The 18,667-nt window shown below is 72.4% G+C and overlaps 1 protein-coding gene across 1 annotated transcript; it reads right to left on the reverse strand.

The window, feature by feature from the left end:
• Nucleotides 1–594: 594 nt before the first annotated feature.
• Nucleotides 595–18,120, reverse strand: LOC309684088 (DNA polymerase delta catalytic subunit-like; the record flags this gene model as incomplete). Its single annotated transcript, XM_082500046.1, is given in 18 exon segments — nucleotides 595–747; nucleotides 1,771–1,885; nucleotides 1,888–1,945; nucleotides 3,135–3,163; nucleotides 3,166–3,271; nucleotides 3,884–3,979; nucleotides 5,031–5,178; nucleotides 7,025–7,138; nucleotides 8,126–8,242; nucleotides 9,017–9,105; nucleotides 9,850–10,041; nucleotides 11,922–12,032; nucleotides 12,798–12,938; nucleotides 13,910–14,014; nucleotides 14,979–15,145; nucleotides 16,019–16,263; nucleotides 17,194–17,362; nucleotides 17,995–18,120. Coding segments are annotated over 18 exon segments (2,281 nt in total), but the record flags the coding sequence as incomplete, so codon positions are not given.
• Nucleotides 18,121–18,667: the final 547 nt, after the last annotated feature.

The following is an 18,667-nucleotide window of genomic DNA, read 5'->3' on the forward strand; positions in this document are numbered from 1 at the left end:
GGTGCCCATATGGGGGGGGCAGATTTGGGGGGGGGGGAGATTTGGGGGGACAGATTTAGGGTCCCCGTTTGAGAGGGAGTAGATTTGGGGGGGCAGTTTTGGGGTGCCCATATGGGGGGGGCAGATTTGGGGGGGAGGGGAGATTTGGGGTCCCCATTTGGAGGGGGCGGATTTGGAGGGGACAGATTTGGGGTCCCGTTTAGGGGGGGGTAGATTTGGGGGACCAGTTTTGGGGTGCCCATTTGGGGGTCCCCCTTTAGGGGGTCCCCATTAGGGAGTCCCTGTTTGGGGGTCCCCGTTTTGGGGTGCCCATTTGGGGGTCCCCCTTTAGGGGGTCCCCATTTGGGGGTCCCCGTTTTGGGGTGCCCATTTGGGGGTCCACCTTTGGGGTCCCCATTAGGGAGTCCCTGTTTGGGGGTCCCGTTTTGGGGTGCCCGTTAGGGGGTCCCCATTTGGGGGATGGTGGTGGGGGTGTCCCTATTTTGGGTCTCCCCCCACTTTGCGCCTCCCTATCTGGGGACGCCCCCCCCCCCTCCCCCGGGGTGCCCCGTTTTGGGGTTGGGGCAGTTTTGGGGTGCAGGGGGGTCCCCCCACCTCTCGGCCAGCTGGACGTGGGCCTGGGGGGCGGCGTAGGCGCTGGCGGCCCTCGTTAGCTCCTTGGTGATAACGAGCTGCGAGATGTCCACCCGGTTGCACAGCAGGTCCGAGATCACCTCCTTGGCGTGCGCCACCGCCCCCTCGGGGTCCCTGGGGGGGAAAAGGGGGTTCAGGGGGGGGTGGGGACCCCACGTCACCCCATGGGGTCTCTGGGGGGGATATGGGGGGAAAAGGGGGGAGTGGGGGACCCCCAAATGCCACAGGAGGTCTCTGAGAGCAGCTCCTGTGGGGGTCACTGTCTCCTCGGGGCCGCTGGGGGGGGGAATGGGGGTTCGGGGGGGTGGAGACCCCCATGTCACCCCACGGGGTCTCTGGGGGGAAATGGGGGGTCAAGGGGTGCCCCATATCACCCTACAGCATCCCTGGGGGGGAATAAGGGGGTTCGGGGGGGACTGGAGACCCCCACATCACCCCACAGTGTCCCTGGGGGGGGTCAGAGGGTCCCCACATCACCTCATACCCTCCCTGGGGGGGGTCAGAGGAACCCCAAACCCCCCCATAGCGTCCCTGGGGGGGGTCAGAGGGACCCTAAACCCCCCCATAGCGTCCCTGGGGGGGTCACTGGGACCCTAAACCCCCCCATAGCGTCCCTGGGGGGGGTCAGAGGGACCCTAAACCCCCCCATAGCATCCCTGGGGGGGTCACTGGGACCCCAAACACTGCCATAACATTCCTGGGGGGGTCAGAGGGACCCCAACCCCCCCCTAGCATCCCTGGGGGGATCACTGGGACCCCAAACCCCCCCATACCCTCCCTGGGGGGGGGCAGAGAGACCCTAAACCCCCCATAGCGTCCCTGGGGGGGGTCAGAGGGACCCTAAACCCCCCCATAGCGTCCCTGGGGGGGGTCAGAGGAACCCCAACCCCCCCATAGCGTCCTGGGGGGGGTCAGAGGGACCCCAAACCCCCCCATAGCATCCCTGGAGGTGGGGGTGGTGGGGGTGAGACCCCCCCCAGCTGGGTCCCGGGTGCCCCCCAACCCCCAGGAGGCACATCAGCGGCTTTGGGGCTGCGTGTGTGTGTCCCCATCCCCCCCTCCCCCCCCCCCCCAGGGGGGGGGTCACCCAAAACCTTGGGGTGCGCCCGCCCCCCGTCGCCCCCCGCCCCCCCTCACCGGTGCAGCAGGATGCGGCGCAGGCAGGAGGTGACGAGGTTGGCGGCCAGGGGACAGTTGTCCCTGCGCACGGCCTCCAGCCCTTTGCAGTCCAGTTTGGCGCCGGCCTCGGGCGGGAGGAGAAGCAGAGCCCCGCGTAGCGCTTCTTGCTGATCAGCAGGTAGGGCCAGTACACCTGGGGGGGGCAAGCTCAGCCGGGCCCCCCCCCGAGATGGGGGGGAACACGGACGGACACAGGGAGGGACGGCCCCGGGGAGGTGGGGGTAACGGCGGGGCTGGGGGGATGGCCCAGGGGGGTGGGGAGTGCCCCCCCGGACATGGGGACCTCCCTTGGGGATATGGGGACCCCCCCGACATGGGGACCCCCTCCAGAGACACAGGGAGTCCCCCTCAGACATGGGGACACCCCTGGGGACATGGGGACCCCCCCCAGACACAGGGACCCCCCCAGACATGGGGACCCCCTCCAGAGACACAGGGACCCCCCCAGACATGGGGACCCCCCCCAGAGACACAGGGACCCCCCCCCAGACATGGGGACCCCCTCCAGAGACACAGGGACCCCCCCCAGACTTGGGGGCCCCCCCAGACATGGGGACCCCCCCCAGAGACACAGAGCTCCCCCCCAGACATGGGGACCCCCCTTGGGGACATGGAGCCCCCCCCCCCAGACATGGGGACCCCCCCCAGACACGGGACTCCCCTAGAGACACAGGGAGTCCCCCCCAGACACAGGGACCCCCCCCGACATGGGGACCCCCCCCAGAAACACAGGGAGCCCCCCCAGACATGGGGACCCACCTTGGGGACATGGAGCCCCCCCCCCCAGACATGGGGACCCCCCCAGACACGGGGGGACCCCCAGACATGGGGACCCCCCCAAGACACAGGGAGTTCCCCCCCAGACATGGGGACCCCCCCAGAGACACAGGGAGCCCCCCCGGACATGGGAACCCCCCTTGGGGACACAGGGACCCCCCCCAGACACGGGGACCCCCCCAGACATGGGGACCCCCCCAGAGACACAGGGACCCCCCCAGACATGGGGACCCCCCTTGGGGACACAGAGCCCCCCCCCGGACATGGGGACCCCCCTTGGGGACATGGAGCTCCCCCCCCCCCAGACATGGGGACCCCCCCAGAGACACAGGGACCCCCCTTGGGGACACGGGGACCCCCCCAGAGACACAGGGACCCCCCCGGACATGGGGACCCCCCTGGGAACAGAGCCCCCCCCCGGGGACATGGAGACCCCCTTAGGGACCCCCCTGGGGACACCGGGACCCCTTTGGGGACATGGGGACCCCTCTGGGGACCCCCCCGGGGACATGGGGACCCCCCCCGGGGACAGGGCCCCCCCCGACCTTCTCGAACTCCAGTTTGATGGGGGGGGGAAGTGGCCGGAGACCCACGCGGCCGCCTCCCGGCCCAGCGCCACGGCCTCGGCCACCGACGTCACCCCCAGGCGGCACATCACCGAGTCCGTGTCCCCGTACACCACCTGGGGGGCACACGGCCTCAGCCCCCCCCGCGGGGACCCCCAAAACCGACCCCCCCCCCCGTCCCCCCCCCTCCCACCTGGGGACCCACTGTGGCATCAACGGGACTCCCCCGATGGGCTCTACTCCCTCTTACGGGACCCCCCCACCCCGGGACCCCCAAACCCCCCTCTGGGGACGCCCCTGACACCCCCAGAACCCCTCCCCGGGCCCCCAACTCCCCCCGAGACCCCCAACCCCCCCCAGACCCCCAGAAACCCCCCAGGGCTCCCCCAAACCCCCCAACTCACCCTGATTAGGGCGCTACTCACTCCCCTGGGGCCCCCCAGGACCCTCCCAGGCCCTCGGGACCCCCCCGGAACCCCCAACATCCTCCCAGGGACCCCCCTGAGACCCCCCAAACCCCCCCCGAGACCCCCAACCCCCCCCAGACCCCCAGAAACCCCCCAGGGCTCCCCCAAACCCCCCAACTCCCCCTGATTCGAGAGCCATTCGCTCCCCTGAGGCCCCCCAGGACCCCCCCAGGCCCTCGGGACCCCCCCGGGACCCCCAAAACTCCCTCCCTGGGGACCCCCCGTGCCCCCCCCGTGCCCCCCCCGTGCCCCCCAGCCCACCTTGGCGTCGGCGGGGAAGCCCTGGGCCAGGCAGTATTTGCTCTCCACCAGCTGCTTCGTCCGCTCGATCATCTGCCGCCCGAAGCCCGTGACGCTCTGGGGGGACACGGGGACATCGGGGGGCTGTGGGGCGCTGTGGGGCGGGGGGGGACACGGGGACATCTGGGGGCTGTGGGGCGCTGTGGGGCGGGGGGGGACACGGGGACATCGGGGGGCTGTGGGGCGCTGTGGGGCGGGGGGGGGACACGGGGACATCGGGGGGCTGTGGGGCAGGGGGATGCCATGGGGCAGGGGATGCTGTGGGGCAGGGGATGCTGCAGGGGCTGTGTTGGGGGGCAGCACATGCTGTGGGGTGCTATGGGGTGCTGTAGGGCACCACGGTGTGCTGTGGGGTGCCGTGGGGCACCGGGGGGTGCCATGGGGCAGCCATGGGGCAGCGCTGTGGGTCTCACATAAGAGACCTCAGGGCAGGGCAGGCACCCAGCTTGGACAGGGAGCAGCCGCCCCATAGCGCTGTGGGGCTGAGCCGTGGGGCAGAGCCATGGGATGCTGTGGGGCACCGTGGGATGCTGCGGGGCAGCCATGGGGCTCACCTGGGAGATCTCGAGGCAGGGCAGGCGCCCTGCTGCCCCACAGCGCTGTGGGGCTATGCCATGGGGCAGTGACAAGGGATGGTGTGAGGCGCCGTGGGGTGCTGTGGGGCAGCCGTGGGGCAGCTGTGGGGCTCACCTGGGAGATCTCGAGGCAGGGCAGGCGCCCTGCTGCCCCACAGCGCTGTGGGGCTATGCCATGGGGCAGTGACAAGGGATGGTGTGAGGCGCCGTGGGGTGCCGTGGGGCAGCCGTGGGGCAGCTGTGGGGCTCACCTGGGAGATCTCAAGGCAGGGCAGGCGCCCTGCTGCCCCACAGCGCTGTGGGGCTATGCCATGGGGCAGTGACAAGGGATGGTGTGAGGCGCCGTGGGGTGCCGTGGGGCAGCCGTGGGGCAGCCGTGGGGCTCACCTGGGAGATCTCGAGGCAGGGCAGGCGCCCTGCTGCCCCACAGCGCTGTGGGGCTATGCCATGGGGCAGTGACAAGGGATGGTGTGAGGCGCCGTGGGGTGCCGTGGGACGCCGTGGGGCAGCCGTGGGGCAGCCGTGGGGCTCACCTGGGAGATCTCGAGGCAGGGCAGGCGCCCGGCCTGGGCCCCGGTGAAGCCGTAGACGGAGTTGGCGCTGACCTTCAGCGCGAGCTGCCGCCCGTCCAGGACCTGTCGCCGGAACTCGTCCTGCTCCTGCGCCAGCTCCTCCTTCGCCCTGCCGGGACCCACAGTGACCCACAGCGACCCACAGCTGCCCCACGGCCACCCCTGCTGCCCCACGGCTGCCCCCAGCCCCAGCTCCTGCGCCAGCTCCTCCTTCGCCCTGCCGGGACCCACAGTGACCCACAGGGCCCCCACCTGCCCCATAGGGACCCCCAGGCGACCCCATAACCACCAGGGACCCCCCAACACCCCCCCGGGGACCCCCCAGCCCGCCCCACGGCGGCCCCACAGACACTGCAGCTGCCCGGGGGGGGATGACCGAGCTGTCCCCCTGTGCCACCCCCATGTCCCCCCACACCCCCCTGTCCCCCCTCGTGACCCCCCCCCACGTCCCCGTGTCCGTCCCCCCCATCCCCCCATGTCCCCCCATCTCCTGCCCACTGCCCTCCCATATCCCCCCCATATCCCCCCCCACATCCCCCTGTCTCCTGCCCCCCATCCACCCATATCACCTTCTACATCCCCCCCATCTCCTGCCCCCGGTTCCCCCCCATCCCCCCCATCTCCCCCCCCATCCCCCCATCTCCCGCCCCCCATCCCCCCCACATCCCCCCATCTCCCCCCCACATCCCCCCATCTCCCCCCCCACATCCTCCCATCTCCCACCCCCCATCCCCCCCATCCCCCCCCATCCCCTCATCTCCCCCCCACATCCCCCCATGTCCCGCCCCCTGTTCCCCCCCATCCCCCCCATATCCCCCCATCTTCTGCCCCCCAACCCCCCCACATCCCCCCATCTCCTGCCCCCCATCCCCCCCATCTCCCCCCCACATCCCCCCATCTCCCGCCCCCCATCCTCCCCATATCCCCCCCATCTCCCGCCCCACATCCCCCCCATCTCCCCCCCTACATCCCCCCATCTCCCGCCCCCCATATCCCCCACATCCCCCCCCACATCCCCCATCTCCCGTCCCATCTCCCCCCCATATCGCCCCATCTCCCCCCCACATCCCCCCATCTCCCGCCCCCCATCCTCCCCATCTCCCCCCCACATCCCCCCATCTCCCGCCCCCATCCCCCCCACATCCCCCCATCCCCCCATCTCCCCCCCCACATCCCCCCATCTCCCCCCCCACATCCTCCCATCTCCCGCCCCCCATCCCCCCCATCCCCCCCACATCCCCTCATCTCCCCCCCACATCCCCCCATCTCCCGTCCCATCTCCCCCCCATATCGCCCCATCTCCCCCCCACATCCCCCCATCTCCCGCCCCCCATCCTCCCCATCTCCCCCCCACATCCCCCCATCTCCCGCCCCCCATCCCCCCCACATCCCCCCATCCCCCCATCTCCCCCCCCACATCCCCTCATCTCCCCCCCACATCCCCCCATCTCCCGCCCCCCATCCCCCCCACATCCCCCCATCCCCCCATCTCCCCCCCCACATCCCCTCATCTCCCCCCCACATCCCCCCATCTCCCGCCCCCTGTTCCCCCCCATCCCCCCCATATCCCCCCATCTTCTGCCCCCCAACCCCCCCACATCCCCCCATCTCCCCCCCCATCCCCCCATCTCCTGCCCCCCATCCCCCCCATCTCCCCCCCCACATCCCCCCATCTCCCGCCCCCCATCCCCCCCACATCCCCCCATCTCCCCCCCACATCCTCCCATCTCCTGCCCCCCATCCCCCCCATCCCCCCCACATCCCCTCATCTCCCGCCCCCCATCTCCCCCCCCATCTCCCCCCCATCTCCCCCCCCACATCCCCCCATCTCCCCCCATATCCCCCCATCTCCCCCCCCACATCCCCCCATCTCCCGCCCCCCATCCCCCCCATATCCCCCCACCTCCCGCCCCATATCCCCCCCCCATCCCCCCCCCACCCCCCCCGCCCCCCACCTCCTGCGCGCAGCCAGCAGCCCCTCCAGCACGCGGGGCAGCAGCCCCCTGCGCAGACGGGGGGTGACGAACAACTGCCCCGTGGGGGTGCGGATGAAGTCGTCGGGGCCCAGTCTGGGGGGGGGGAGGGGGGAGGGGGGGTCACGGGGGGGGGCCGGACCCACGGCTGCCCCACGGCTGCCCCACAACCCCCCCCCCCCCCCTTCAGTACTGCCCCACGGCGCCCCGGTGCTGCCCCACAGAGCCCAGCGCCCCCCCCCCAGTCCCTCCCAGTGCCCCCCCAATCCCTTCCAGTCCCCCTCATACCTCCTGATGCCCCCCCCGACCTTTCCTGTGCCTCCCAGTCCCCCCCAGTGGCTCCCAGTACCCCCCAGTACCCCCTCAGTCCCCCCCAGTGGCTCTCAGTCCCTCCCAATACCCCCCCCAAGTCCTTCCCAGTGGCTCCCACTGCCTCCCAGTGTCCCCCTGGGCCTTCCCAGCCCTTCCCAGTTCCCCCCAGTCCCTCCTAGTGTCATCCCCCCCCCCCCCAGTACCTTCCAGTGCCCTTCCCAGTGCCCCCCCAGTCCCTCCCAGTGGCCCTCCAGACCTTCCCAGTGCCCCCCCAGCCCCTCCCAGTACCCCCAGTCTCTCCCAGTGCCCTTCAGCTCCTCCCAGTGACCCCCCAAACCTTCTCAGTGCCCCCCAGTGGCCATCAGCCCTTCCCAGTCCCTCCCAGCCCTTCCCAGTTCCCCCCAGTCCCTCCTAATCCCCCCCAGTCCCTCCCAGCCCTTCCCAGTACCTCCCCAGTCCCCCTCAGTACCTCCCAGTGCCCTCCCAGTCCCTCCTAATCCCCCCCAGTCCCTCCCAGTCCCCCCCAGTACCTCCCAGTGCCCTCCCAGCCCTCCCCAGTCCCCCCCAGTACCTCCCAGTGCCCTCCCAGTCCCTCCTAATCCCCCCAGTCCCTCCCAGTGCCCCCCCAGCACCTCCCAGTGCCCCCCCAGCCCTCCCCAGTGCCCCCCCAGCCCCTCCCAGTCCCTCCCAGTGCCCCCCCAGCCCCTCCCAGTTCCCCCCAGCCCCTCCCAGTGCCCCCCAGTGCCCCCAGCGCGGCGGCGGGGGGCGCACCCGAGGCGCTGGGCCCCCCCCGGGGGCAGCAGGGTGGTGTAGCAGAGGTTGTGCGCCATCATGATGGAGGGGTACAGCGAGGAGAAGTCCAGCGTCACGATGGGCGCGTCGTAGTACCTGCGGGGGGCAAAGGGGGGGGGGAGGGGGGCACGGGGGGCACGGGGGGCACAGGGGGTCACGGGGTCACAGGGGGTCACGGGGGGGCACAGGGGTCATGGGGGTCACAGGGGTCACAGGGGGTCACGGGGGGTCACAGGGGGTCACAGAGAGTCACAGGGTCACGGGGGGTCACAGGGGGCAAAATGGGGGGTGAGGGGGGCACAGGGGTCATGGGGGTCACGGGGGTCACAGGGGGTCATGGGGGGTCACGGGGGCACCACAGGGGGCAAAATGGGGGGTGAGGGGTGTCACAGGGGTCACAGAGAGTCACAGGGTCACGGGGGGTCACAGGGGGTCATGAGGGTCATAGGGGTCATGGGGGCAAAATGAGGGGTGAGGGGGTCACAGGGGTCACAGGGGGTCATGGGAGGTCACAGGGGGTCACGGGGGGCAAAATGAGGGGTGAGGGGTGTCACAGGGGTCACGGGGTCAAGAGAGGTTACAGAGAGTCACAGGCTCATGGGGGGTCACGGGGGGTCACAGGGGTCGTGGGGTCACAGGGGGTCACAGGGGTCATGGGGGTCTCAGGGTCGAGAGGGGTCACGGGGGGTCACAGGAAGCCACAGGGGTCATGGGGGGTCAGGGGGGTCATGGGGCCATACAGGGTCACAGGGAGTCACTGGGGTCGGGGGGGTCACGAGGGGCTGTGGGGGTCACAGAGGGCAAAACTGGGGGGGAGGGGTGTCCCGGGGGGGTGCGGGGGTGGGGGAGGGGGACAGGACAGCCCCTCACCCCTTGAGGGGTTCGATGACGGTGGCCCCCTCGTAGTCCTCCCCCCCCTCCGCCTTCACCACCGGCATCAGCAGATCCTCCGCCATCGCCTGCGGGGGACAGTGGCACCGGGGGGGGACAGTGGCACTGGGGGGGCCATCCCCCTCTCTCTGGTGGCCCCAGGACCCCCCAGGGCCCTCCTGGTGGCCCCCTGTCCCCCCCAGTCCATCCTGGTGGCCCCATGGCCCCATCCCTGTGTCCCCTGTCCCCCCACGTCCATCCTGGTGGCCCCACAGCCCCCCAGGGCCCTCCTGGTGGCCCCCTGTCCCCCCACGTGCCCCCCTGATGGCCCCATGTCTCCCCAGGGCCCTCCTGGTGGCCCCCTGTCCCCCCACGGCCCCCCTGATGGCCCCACGTGCCCCCAGGTCCCTCCTGGTGGCCCCTTATCCCCATCCCCCTGTGCCCCCACGTCCCCCCCTGGTGGCCCTCATGTCCCCTGTCCCCCCCAAAAGCCTCCAATGGCCCCATGTCCCCCCCAATGCCCTCATGGCCCCCCAGGTCCCTCCTGGTGGCCCCCTGTCCCCCCCAGGTCCCTCCTGGTGGCCCCCTGTCCCCATCCCCACATCTCCTGTCCCCCCATGTCCCCCCTGATGGCCCCACGTCCCCCCCAGTCCATCCTGGTGGCCCCCTGTCCCCCCCAGTCCATCCTGGTGGCCCCACAGCCCCCCAGGTCCCTCCTGGTGGCCCCCTGTCCCCATCCCCACATCTCCTGTCCCCTCACGTCCCCCACAATGGCCCCACGTCCCCCCAGGTCCCTCCTGGCGGCCCCCCGGTGTCCCCGCGTCCCCTCTGACCTGCCGCAGGAGCTGCGAGACCACCTTGACCTGCTGTCCCCGGGCCAGCAGGTAGCTGAGGGGGACGCCGGTGACACGCGCCATCTCCACGTAGTTCACCACCACCATCAGCTTCTCCAGCAGCCGCAGCGGCAGGAAGGCGTCCTTCAGGCAGTACACGGCCAGGCGGCGCCGCGTCTGCTCCGAGCCGTTCTGGGGACAGCGGGGACACGGGGGGACACGGTGGGGACACCGGGGGGCACGAGGGGACATGGGGGGACACGGGGGGACACGGGGGGACAGTGCCCTTCAGGCAGTACACGGCCAGGCGGCGCCGCGTCTGCTCCGAGCCGTTCTGGGGACAGCGGGGACACGGCGGGGACACGGTGGGGCATGAGGGGACATGGGGGGACACGGGGGGACATGGGGGGACACGGGGGGACATGGGGGGACAGTGCCCTTCAGGCAGTACACGGCCAGGCGGCGCCGCGTCTGCTCCGAGCCGTTCTGGGGACAGCGGGGACACGGCGGGGACACGGTGGGGCACGAGGGGACACGGGGGGGCACGAGGGGACACGGGGGGACATGGGGGGACACGGGGGGACACGGGGGGACAGCGCCCTTCAGGCAGTACACGGCCAGGCAGCGCCGCGTCTGCTCCGAGCCGTTCTGGGGACAGCGGGGACACGGCGGGGACACGGTGGGGACACGGTGGGGCACGAGGGGACATGGGGGGACACGGGGGGACACGGGGGGACACGGGGGGACAGTGCCCTTCAGGCAGTACACGGCCAGGCGGCGCCGCGTCTGCTCCGAGCCGTTCTGGGGACAGCGGGGACACGGCGGGGACACGGTGGGGCATGAGGGGACATGGGGGGACACGGGGGGACATGGGGGGACATGGGGGGACATGGGGGGACACGGGGGGACAGTGCCCTTCAGGCAGTACACGGCCAGGCGGCGCCGCGTCTGCTCCGAGCCGTTCTGGGGACAGCGGGGACACGGCGGGGACACGGTGGGGCACGAGGGGACATGGGGGGACACGGGGGGACACGGGGGGACATGGGGGGACACGGGGGGACACGGGGGGACACGGGGGGACAGCGCCCTTCAGGCAGTACACGGCCAGGCGGCGCCGCGTCTGCTCCGAGCCGTTCTGGGGACAGCGGGGACACGGCGGGGACACGGTGGGGACACGGTGGGGCACGAGGGGACATGGGGGGACACGGGGGGACATGGGGGGACACGAGGGGACACGGGGGGACATGGGGGGACAGCGCCCTTCAGGCAGTACACGGCCAGGCGGCGCCGCGTCTGCTCCGAGCCGTTCTGGGGACAGCGGGGACACGGCGGGGACACGGTGGGGCACGGGGGGACATGGTGGGGCACGAGGGGACACGGGGGGACACGGGGGGACACGGTGGGGCACGAGGGGGCACGAGGGGACACGGGGGGGCACGAGGGGACACGGGGGGACACGGGGGGACACGGTGGGGCACGAGGGGGCACGAGGGGACACGGGGGGGCACGAGGGGACACGGGGGGACACGGGGGGACAGCGCCCTTCAGGCAGTACACGGCCAGGCGGCGCCGCGTCTGCTCCGAGCCGTTCTGGGGACAGCGGGGACACGGTGGGGACATGGTGGGGCACGGGGGGACACGGTGGGGCACGAGGGGACATGGGGGGACACGGGGGGACACGGTGGGGCACGAGGGGGCACGAGGGGACACGGTGGGGCACGAGGGGGCACGAGGGGACACGGGGGGGCACGAGGGGACACGGGGGGACACGGGGGGACACGGTGGGGCACGAGGGGGCACGAGGGGACACGGTGGGGCACGAGGGGGCACGAGGGGACACGGGGGGACATGGGGGGACACGGGGGGACACGGGGGGACAGCGCCCTTCAGGCAGTACACGGCCAGGCGGCGCCGCGTCTGCTCCGAGCCGTTCTGGGGACAGCGGGGACACGGTGGGGACATGGTGGGGCACGGGGGGACACGGTGGGGCACGAGGGGACATGGGGGGACATGGGGGGACATGGGGGGACAGGGGGGTCGGTGACGCTGCCGTGGGGCCCCCCGAGCCCCACCTGGAGGTCGGTGATGATGCCGTGGGGGACGTCCTCCTTCTGCTCCCGCAGGAAGTGGAAGCTGACGGCGTTGAGGGTGTACGAGCGCAGCTTATGGTCCCGCAGCAGCACCTGCGCACGGCCGCAGCACCGCTGCCCCACGGCGCCCCACAGCGCCCCACAGCACCCCACCGCCCCCCCAACACACCCCTGCCCCACGGCGCCCCACAGCGCCCCACAGCACCCCCAACACACCCCTGCCCCACGGCGCCCCACAGCGCCCCACAGCACCCCACAGCACCCCCAACACACCCCTGCCCCACGGCGCCCCACAGCGCCCCACAGCCTCCCCAACACACCCCTGCCCCACAGCATCCCACAGCCCCCCCCCACTGCACCCACTGCCCCCCCAACACACCCCTGCCCCACGGCGCCCCCACAGCCCCCCCCCACTGCACCCGCTGCCCCACAGCCTCCCCAACACACCCCTGCCCCACAGCGCCCCCACAGCCCCCCCCCCACTGCACCCGCTGCCCCACAACGCCCCACAGCCCCCCCACTGCACCTGCTGCCCCACAGCACCCCCACGGGACCCCCTGGCACCCCAATATCCCCCCCCACTGCCCCACAGGACCCCCCCAGCACCCCAAATTCCCCCCACTGCACCCACTGCCTCACGGGACCCCACAGGACCCCCACAGAACCCCCGTGGGATCCCCCAGACTCCCCCCCGGCACCCCAAATTCCCCCCACTGCACCCACTCCCCCACAGACCCCTCTGGGACCCCAACACCCCCCTGCTGCACCCCAAAGCCCCCCCCCCCCAAGACCCCAACCCCCCCCAGCCCCCCGGGGCCCCCCATAACCCCCCCCCACCCCCCCGGGGCCCCCCCGTACCTGCAGCAGGTCGAGCGTCACCCTCCCCTCGGCGCTCACCACTTTGCTCTCCCTCCGGCCCAACTGGCGGGACTGGAACGCCGAATCCCGCACCACCGTGCGGCGCCCCCGGATGCGCCCCAGGAAGGGGAAGGACTCCACCTGGGGGGCAGGGGGGGGGAGTTGTGGGGCTGGGGGGGCACGGGGGGACTTGGGGGGCCAGGGCATGATGGGGGAGTTGGGGGGCTGGGGGGGCATGATGGGGGACTTGGGGGGCTGGGGGGGCATGGGGGGACTTGGGGGGCCAGGGCATGATGGGGGAGTTGGGGGGCTGGGGGGTGATGGGGGAGTTGGGGGGCCATGGGGCAGGCTGTGGGTCTGGCTGTGGGTCCATGGTGCAGGTTGGGGGGCAGGCTGTGGGGGTCCGTGGGGCAGGTTGTGTGTCTGTGGGGCAGGCTGTGGGGCAGGTTGTGGGTCCATGAGGCAGGCTGTGGGGTGCTGTGGGGCAGGCTGGGGGGCTGTGGGGCAGGTTGTGGGTCCATGAGGCAGGCTGTGGGGTGCTGTGGGGCAGACTGGGGGGCAGGCTGGGGGTCCATGAGGCAGGCTGTGGGGTGCTGTGGGGTAGGCTGTGGGGTTGTGGGGCAGGCTGTGGGGCGCTGTGGGGCAGGCTGGGGGGCTGTGGGGCAGGCTGTGGGTCCATGAGGCAGGCTGTGGGGTGCTGTGGGGCAGACTGGGGGGCAGGCTGGGGGTCCATGAGGCAGGCTGTGGGGTGCTGTGGGGTAGGCTGTGGGGTTGTGGGGCAGGCTGTGGGGTGCTGTGGGGCAGGCTGGGGGGCTGTGGGGCAGGCTGTGGGTCCATGAGGCAGGCTGTGGGGTGCTGTGGGGCAGGCTGGGGGGCTGGGGGGCAGGCCGTGGGTCCAGGGGGCAGGCTGTGGGGCGCTGTGGGGCAGGCTGGGGGGCTGGGGGGCAGGCTGGGGGTCCATGAGGCAGGCTGTGGGGCGCTGTGGGGTAGGCTGTGGGGTTGTGGGGCAGGCTGTGGGGTGCTGTGGGGCAGGCTGGGGGGCTGGGGGGCAGGTTGTGGGTCCAGGGGGCAGGCTGTGGGGCGCTGTGGGGCGCGGTGGGGCGCGGGGGCACCTTGAGGGTGTGTGCGCGCTGCAGCAGGTAGGGCAGGTCGAAGTTCTGGATGTTGTAGCCCGTCACGATGTCGGGGTCCACGATGCGCACGAACTCCGCCCATGACTGGGGGGGGGGGTCAGGGGGGTCCCCAAAACCCCCTGAGACCCCCCCCAGGGCCCCCCCCCAACACCCCGGGACCCCCCGAGCCCCCCCGCAGGCCAAGAACCTCCTGGAGCCCCCGCAGGACCCCCAAGGGCCCCCTGTGAGCCCCCCTGACCCCTCCCAACCCCCCCAGCCCCCTGAGAGCCCCCCCAGCCCCCTCTGAACCCCCCCAGCCCCCTCTGAGCCCCTCCAGATGCCCCCCAGCCACCCCCAAGCACCCCCAGCCCCCTCTGACGCGCCCCAGTCCCCTGAGAGCCCCCCCAGCCCCCACCTGAGTCCCCCAGTTGCCCCCAGCCCCCTGAGCCCCCCCAGTCACCCCTGAGCCCCCCAGACCCCCCCTCGACACCCCCTGAACCCCCCCAGCCGCCCCCCAGTCCCCCCAGATGCCCCCTGAGCCCCCCAGACCCCCCCTCGACACCCCCTGAACCCCCCCAGCCGCCCCCCAGTCCCCCCAGCCCCCCCAGATGCCCCCTGAGCCCCCCAGTCCCATCTGAGCACCCCCCAAACCCCTCCCAGCCGCCCCCCAGTCCCCCCAGCCCCCCAAGTCTCCCCAGCCCCCTGAGCCCCCCAGCCCCCTCTGAGCCCCCCCAGCCGCCTCTCAGTCCCCCCAGCCCCCTGAGAGCCCCCCCAGATGCCCCCTGAGCCCCCCAGCCCCCTCTGAGCCCCCCCGACACCCCCTGAACCCCCCCAGCCGCCCCCCAGCCCCCTGACAGCCCCCCCAGCCACCCCCCAGCCCCCTCTGAGCCCTACCCTCGACACCCCCTGAATCCCCCCAGTCCCCCCAGCCCCCTCTGAGCACCCCCCAAACCCCTCCCAGCCGCCCCCCAGCCCCCCGAGAGCCCCCCCAGATGCCCCCTGAGCCCCCCAGCCCCCTCTGAGCCCCCCCAGCCCCCCCCCAGCCCCCCGAGCCCCCCCAGCCCCCCACCTGCAGCAGGTCGCGCTCCCGCTGGAAGCTGAGCAGGCGGCAGCCCAGGACGGGGGCGCAGGGCCCCAGCGTGAAGACGGTGCGCAGGAAGGGCTCCCGCTCCCCCTGGCGCAGCACCACCCCCGCCACCGTGATCACCGGGTCCTGCTCCGCCTCGGGGAACACCCCTGGGGGGACACGGCGCCCCGTCACCCCGACGTCCCCGTCACCCATCACCCCGACGTCCCCGTCACCCCGACGTCCCCATCACCCCGACGTCCCCATCACCCATCACCCCAACGTCCCCATCACCCCGACGTCCCCGTCACCCATCACCCCGACGTCCCCATCACCCCGACGTCCCCATCACCCCAATGTTCCCATCACTCCGACATCCCCATCACCCATCACCCCAACATCCCCATCACCCCAACGTCCCCATCACCCCAACGTCTCCATCACCCCCAAATCCACATCACCCATCACCCCAATGTCCCCGTCACCCCGACGTCCCCATCACCCCAACATCCCCATCACCCATCACCCCAATGTTCCCATCACCCCAATGTTCCCATCACCCCCAAATCCGCATCACCCATAACCCCAATGTCCCCATCACCCCAATGTCCCCCTCACCTCAACGTCCCCCTCACCCCCAAATCCGCATCCCCAAAACCCCCTCACCCCACACCCCCATGTTCCCTCTGCACCCCCAATGTCTCCCTGATGTCCCTATTTCCTCCTGTCCCCCCCAATGGCCCCCCACCCCCTGATGTCCCCATGGCCCCCCACCCCCCATGGTCCCCCATCCCCCGCTGTCCCCCCATGGCCCCCCACCCCCCATGGTCCCCCATCCCCCGCTGTCCCCCCATGGCCCCCCACCCCCCATGGTCCCCCACCCCCACTGTCCCCATGTCCCCCCACCCCCTGATGTCCCCCCATGTCCCCCCACCCCCGCTGTCCCCCCATGGCCCCCCACCCCCACTGTCCCCCCATGTCCCCCCACCCCCCGCTGTCCCCCCATGGCCCCCCGCCCCCCCACGCCCCCCCCTGCCCCCCACCCTTGCGGCCGGCGCACTCGATGTCGAAGCTGAGGATGCGCAGGGGGGGGAGGCCGAGCCAGCGCCCCTCGGGGGGGTGACAGCGCAGCCCCCCCCAGCCCACGTCCGCCTCCAGCTGGCACAGGGAGACCGGGGGGGGCCCGGGGGGGGCGCCGGGGGGGTCGGGGGGGGCCCCCCGCAACCGGTACTGGCTCTTCTCCACCTCCACCCAGCAGCACCCCACCAGCCCCGTGTCCACCATGAACCTGGGGGGGGCACGGGGGGGGGTCAGATGGGGGGGGGTGGGGGGCAGGAGTGGGGCGGTTTGGGGGCCCCGGGGGGCAAATGGGGGACCCTGGGGGTGAGTGGGGGGCTCTGGGGGGGGGCAAATGGGGGACCCTGGGTGAGATGGGGAGCCCTGGGGGAGGGGGGGTAGGATGGGGGGGGCAAAAATGGGGCAGTTTGGGGGCCCCGAGGGGCAGATGGGGACCTCGGGGGGCAGGTAAGGGACCCGGGGGGGGACAAACAGGGGGCCCAGGAGGGCAAATTATTGACCGGGGGGTGCAGTTTGGGGAACCCAAGAGGGAGATGACCCCCTGGGGGGGGCAATTTGGGGACACAGGGGGGTCCCCGGGGGCAGTTTGGGGATGGGGGGGGGGCGTAGAGGACAGTTTGGGGATGGCGGGGTCCCGAGGGCACTTTGGGGCCGGGGGGGGGTCCCCGGGGGCAGTTTGGGGCCTGGGGGGGTTCCAGGGGGCAGTTTGGGGATGGGGGAGTCCCGGGGGCACTTTGGGGCCCGAGGGGGGGTTCCCAGGGGGCAGTTTGGGGCCGGGGGGGGGGTCCCGAGGGCACTTTGGGGCCTGAGGGGGGGTTCCCAGGGGGCAGTTTGGGGATGGGGGGGTCCCGGGGGGAGTTTGGAGCCCGGGGGAGGTCCCGGGGGGCAGTTTGGGGATGGGGGGGTCCCAGGGGGCAGTTTTGGGGCCCGGGGGGGGGTTCCCAGGGGGCAGTTTGGGGCCTGGGGGGGGTTCCCAGGGGGCAGTTTGGGGCCCGGGGGGGGTCCCAGGGGGCAGTTTGGGGATGGGGGGGTCCCAGGGGGCAGTTTGGGGCCTGGGGGGGTCCCAGGGGGCAGTTTGGGGATGGGGGGGTCCCAGGGGGAGTTTGGGGCCCGGGGGGGGTCCCGGGGGGGGGTTCCTCACCTGATCTCGAAGTCGATGTTGGCCTCGAAGAGGGGGGCGGGGTGCACCCCCAGCGCCCCCCAGCGCAGCCCCTGCTCCAGCAGCCGCCGGGCGGGGGCCACCAGCCGGGGGAGGGCCACCACCACCCGCACGAAGAGAGCCAACTGCCCCCCCTGGTACCCCAACATGCCTGGGGGGGGCGGGGGGGGGGGGGGCGGGTCAGCACACACCCCCCGCACCACCACTGGGGGGGCTCCTCTGCCCCACGGCCCCACTTGGGGGGGGTTCCCCCGCGCAAGACATCTCCAACCCCCCCCCAGGATTCACTTGTGCAGTGAGGGGGGGGGGGCTGGGAGGAGGTGGGGGGGCACCGGTAAGGAACTGGGGGGCACTGGGATGGGAGGGACTGGGGGGCACTGGGAGGGACTGGGGGTGCTGAGGTAGGGCTAGGAGGGGGACTGGGGGGGACTGGGAAGGGCTGGGAGGGACTGGGAGTGTTGAGGTAGGGCTGAGGGGGGACTGAGGGGCACTGGAAGGGAGTGGGGGGAACTGGGAGGGAACTGGGAGAGGACTGGGGGGGGACTGGGGGGCACTGGGAAGGGCTGGGAGAGACTGGGGGGCATTGGAAAGGAGGGGGAGCACTGGGGGGTACTGCTGAGGGAGTGAGGGGGCACTGGGAGGCGCAGCCCCCCCCAGCCCCCCCTAACCCCGTGGGCGCACAACCCTCGTATGAGCCACTAGAGAATCCCCAGATGCCACTGGGGGGGGGGGGGGGTGGGGGGTGGTTTGGGGAATCGGGGGGGTCCCGGGGGGGTCCCTCACTCTGTTTGCGGCACAGCTCCAGCTCCAGCACGGGGCGGCTCAGCCCCTCCTTACTGCCCCGCAGCTCCCGCAGCAGCGCCGCCTCCAGCTCCCGCTGCAGCTCCCCCAGGTGCTGCGCCTCCAGGCCTGGGGGGGGGGCGGGGGGGTCACGGGGGGGGGGTCCCTGCACCCCCGGGGGCGGGGGGGGTGGGGGTGGGAAGGGGGGCACTGACCCCCCCCGCCCCATGGGGAGCACAACCCCTGTACGAGCCAGCAGAGAATCCCCAGAGGCAACTTGGGGGGGATTTGGGGGGCTCGGGGGGGGCTCAAAGTGGGTTTGGGGGAGCAATGGGGCGGGAGGGGATATTGGGGGGGCACCAGCCCCCCCGCCCCACAGGGAGCACAACCTCTGTACGAGCCAGCAGAGAATCCCTGGATGCAGCTGTGGGGGGAGTTTGGGAGGAGTTGGGGGGCTTGGGGGGGACTGGGGGGGCTCAAAGGGGGATTGGGGGGGCAATGGGGCTGGGGGAGATATCGGGGAGGGATTTGGGAGGGCACTGACTCCCCCCGGCCCATAGGGAGCACAACCCCTGTACGAGCCAGTGGGGGAATCCCCAGATGCAGATGGGGGGGGATATGGTGGGGAGTTGGGGGGCTCAGGGGGGGGGGCTCAAAGTGGGTTTGAGGGGGCAAT

Source organism: Vanellus vanellus (assembly GCF_965231255.1).
Source record: "Vanellus vanellus genome assembly, contig: HAP1_SCAFFOLD_2109, whole genome shotgun sequence".
Taxonomy (NCBI): Eukaryota; Metazoa; Chordata; class Aves; order Charadriiformes; family Charadriidae; genus Vanellus; species Vanellus vanellus.